The sequence below is a fragment of the Setaria viridis genome, chromosome 3, assembly GCF_005286985.2.
Source record: "Setaria viridis chromosome 3, Setaria_viridis_v4.0, whole genome shotgun sequence".
NCBI classification, from domain to species: domain Eukaryota; kingdom Viridiplantae; phylum Streptophyta; class Magnoliopsida; order Poales; family Poaceae; genus Setaria; species Setaria viridis.
In genome coordinates, this window is record NC_048265.2 from 25342539 (window position 1) to 25346582 (window position 4044).

Genomic DNA, 4044 nt, shown 5'->3' on the forward strand with positions numbered 1-4044 from the left:
CCCTCCTAGCATTATCGCAGGATGGCTCGTGGATCATCATCGAGGCACCATGGTACTGGATATAATGCCATTTTCCAATTGCGTTATGCAGATCATTGAATGGAAATAATTGATCTGATCCATATCTTTTTTACAGTCTTATATTAGATTCATGGCTTTTTGGATTCGTAAGTAGAACTGGTAATGGGTTCAATTAGTATATACTGCTATTTTGACGTGGTGTTGTAGTTGTATCTACTCACTTAAATTCATTATCTAGGTAGCAAAAATTAGTGTTACACCATATATTCTGGGAATATAACTTGCGTATTTCCTCATTCCATAATAAGCAAATGAATCACTGGCATGTAGGAAACCACTGAGAATTGAATAAGTATCATTAGATTCGTGGCTTTTTGGATTCGTAAGTAAAACTGGTAACGGGTTCTATTCGTATACACTATTATTTTGATGTGGTGTTGTAGTTGTATCTACTCACTTAAATAAATTCATTATCTAGGTATCATAAATTAGTGTTACACCATATATTATGGGTATATAACTTGCATATTTCCTCATTCCATAATAAGCAAGTGAATCAGTGGCATGTAGGAAACCACTGAGAATTGAATAAGTCTCCATGGGCTGCAGGTTACATCCGATCGTGGCATGCACTCACTATGGCTTGTGGCACGGCTGATGCCAATTGGTCATCCTGGCATTATCGCAGGATTTATCATGCATCTCTTGTAGATGGTGGTTCATCACCCCATGCTCATCAGGAGATGGTCCACTCTAAAGGAGGTAATACCCTTTTCAGCTTGTATTATGCAGTTCATTGAATGGCAATTCGTGATATCATCCATTATCTTTGACAATGTTTTATTGTCAAGAAATATGAGTAATGTTGGATGTAATAATGTAACAGGAAGGTGGGACAAGGAGGAGCATTTTGATCCCTATGAGGCAGCAGCACTCGAGGCATCTAAGGTACGAGTAGGTGCGCCTCACATGGACGATGGACTGATTGAAGAAAAAAAGGAGAAGGAACTGATGAAGCTGCTGAACGAAATGCCTTCCCTGCACAAGACCTGCGACCTGAAACACTTGGCATGCCCTTATTGCCCAGCACGTAAGGCTAATGCGTGGACTATCATGACTCTCCTTGGGCACGCACAAGCTTTTGGCATTCCAGGAAGCCATTGTTATAAAGTCTGGCAAGCATCAGGCGCTTGAGTAGTACATCCTTACAGATGAGCGTTTTGAAGCTGATATTGCTCCATAGGCTTCTTAAGCCTATAATCTACTCGTACTGCTCATGGGAGTGCATCCTGCTGGTCTATTTTGGTTGTACTGAACCCGTGTTTAGAAACTAAAGTTATGTAATGTGATGCAGTTTGTCCATGTTTGCATAGTGTAGTTGAATCTGGGAATGTTTGTATGTGTGACAAGTTACGTGATTGGCAGTTCTTATTATGTCATTGAGAAAATTGACTTTGCTAGTTAACTAAATATTTCACAATGATTCCAAACAACTAAATCGATATAAGCGTGAACAAAAATTCCTGTATACACAGCTGGTACCCTAAAAGAAAAAATAATCAATCACATATGAGGCAAAGCTTAACATATCACAAAGACACACAAGGTAGTCATTTCCTGCATTGACAGAGACACTGCCTGTACCATAATAAGTTGATCATCATGTAGACAGAAGCATGCAAATCTGCATGAAAAATACCTACAGTTACAACAATGCACATTGGAATTGAACATAAATAATTTTTAATTTTTAAAAACAACACACCTTAAGTCTCCAAGACATCTCCATAGACAATGTTCTTTGTGCCTTTTCTAGTGGGGTCCATATCCTTGTTCTTTCTAGCAAGAACCCATGTCGTCTCACGAGAAACACCTCTAGACGGTGCAACGTACAGCTGTCCATGTGTAAAGATAGGCTCGGGGAGGTAGATACCAACATTGGGTATTGTCTAGCCCTGCGCTTTGTTAATGGTCATGGCGATGCTCAAGCGGATGGGAAGCTGCTTGCGCTTGAACTTGAAGGGAAGAGATAGATCACCTGAAGGTGACATTGGTATCCTTGTTATGAATACCCTCTTTCCTGCATGCTGTCCATTGACAATCTCAGCATCAATAGAATTTTCCTGGAATCCTCTAACAATCAGTCGGGTGCCATTACAGAGGCCATTGTGGGGATCTAGATTACGTAGTAGGATAACAGGACAATTCTTCTTTATCGTCAGCTCGTGTGGAGGCAACCTGGTTGGTGTTATTAAATTTAGAAAATCAGGGGGATAATTATTTCGCGTGTCATCCTCTACCGAATCAAAGCTATGATACACCTGCTTAGTACTTGGAAACCTATCAATCATCAGTGCATTGATCGCATCAACATGCTCGTACCTAGTTGAAAGTATATCATGCTCGCGCTATAGGATGTTGATCTACAATTATCATGCATGTCCGGGAATACATGGTCAATGAGCATACCTATACAAATATCTTCTGAAGGGATCTCAATAAAAATGTCATCAGGCAACAACACATACTCATCGCCAAATGTTTCCTTAGTGCCATTACCCATCCGCAACAGATAATCTGCAAACCACATGTCGGACTGTGCTCTCATGTTTTGGGTCAGCCGGATACGCCGAACACTTTCCCATATGTATGACTTGAGCAAAGTAGCATCAGTTATCTGTGCTCTTGTACCACGGGCCACGGCAGGAAGAACCTATCTAAAATCACCTCCAAACAACATGACCTTATCGCCAAATGGTTGCGTGCAGTCCATTATATCTTGCAATGACCTATCTAGTGCCTCAATGCACTGTCTCTTGGTAATCACAACCTCATCCCAAATAATGAGAGATGCTCTCCTAAGCAATTCGGCTGTACCACTCTGCTTTGTAAAACTACACATAGTGCTATCGTCCAACTTGACTAGAATCTTGAACCTAGAGTAGGCATCACCAGGCATGATGGATGCTGCTATACCAGAGGTTGCCGTAGCAACAGCGATAAGATGCATAGAGCGGACCTTTGCAAGTAATGCTTTGTATAGATATGTCTTACCGGTGCCGCTAGGACCATCCACAAAAAAAACCTAACCCTTGCCCTTCATAACATGGTCAAATATCTCCTCAAAAACAGCCCTCTGCTCTGCATTTAGTGTATCTATGATTGCCAGGTATTCCTCTTCATAACTAAGATTATACTCCTCAGTGAGTTCTCTGTAGTGGTCCCTAGTACGTAGGTCATCTGCACAGAAGGAAAGTATGGAATGTTATAGGAAAAATTTAACCAATAGCCAATTATAACCATATTTAGATAAATGACTTGCGTGAAATTATAACAATCTAACTTGACTCATGCAGCTCTGGAAGACCATAGTGTCTGATATCTTTTCCCATGGATTTTAGATAAAATGATATATCACGTAGTACTAACTGCCCTACGATAGTGTTGTTGTCATTAGTACGACGGAAATCCTCAGCCAATGATTCATAATGCTTGTCCCAAAGATGGCGTATGTTTGTGCACTCGCAGAAAACCATAATAGTGGCAAAAAAGCCTGCAAAGAGAAGAAGGAAACCTGACCATGGCACATTTAGTCACATAGTCATCTAATGACTTATTAGTGTCTACAAACCCCATTGCTTCTGCGGCTGCCCTAAAAGTGTCATATGTAATACCACACCATGTTTTCAAGCTATCATATGACGTTGCACCCCTAACATGAGTCAGCAGAACCCGAAGGTAGTATCTATCACCTTCATTGGGATTTACGTACACCAATCTACCAATCTATAGTCTTTTTTTTTGCAACTCTAGGTTTCCAGTATTTCCCAGACTTGTTCCATGTGAAGAACTCTGGAAACTCTTTGTACAGGTATTTGTGGGCCTTAGCATTTCATTCGTTCATCTTGAAGTACTCAGTTAGCATTGACCTTTGGGACCTAGCATGGTCCACAACATCTTGAAGATTATCTGTTGCCCTATTGGCAACCATGTGCAAACCGGGAAGGTGTACCTACATCTGCA

The 4044-nt window shown here is 40.8% G+C and overlaps 1 protein-coding gene across 1 annotated transcript; it reads right to left on the reverse strand.

Moving 5' to 3' along the window:
* Positions 1 to 1970: 1970 nt before the first annotated feature.
* Positions 1971 to 2611, reverse strand: LOC117849178 (uncharacterized). The gene is made up of 2 exons (XM_034730758.1): positions 2491 to 2611; positions 1971 to 2197 (listed from the first exon to the last, which is right to left on the reverse strand). Exons 1-2 carry the CDS (start codon positions 2609 to 2611, stop codon positions 1971 to 1973), a joined length of 348 nt encoding a protein of 115 aa, XP_034586649.1.
* Positions 2612 to 4044: the final 1433 nt, after the last annotated feature.

Excerpts from the sequence above, each read along its gene's own strand:
- LOC117849178 (XM_034730758.1), bottom strand. The coding sequence starts at position 2,611 with ATGTGGTTTGCAGATTATCTGTTGCGGATGGGTAATGGCACTAAGGAA. Across the intron at positions 2,198-2,490 it reads TTCAGAAGATATTTGTATAG|ATCCCCACAATGGCCTCTGT; the intron begins GTATGCTCATTG and ends TACGTAATCTAG.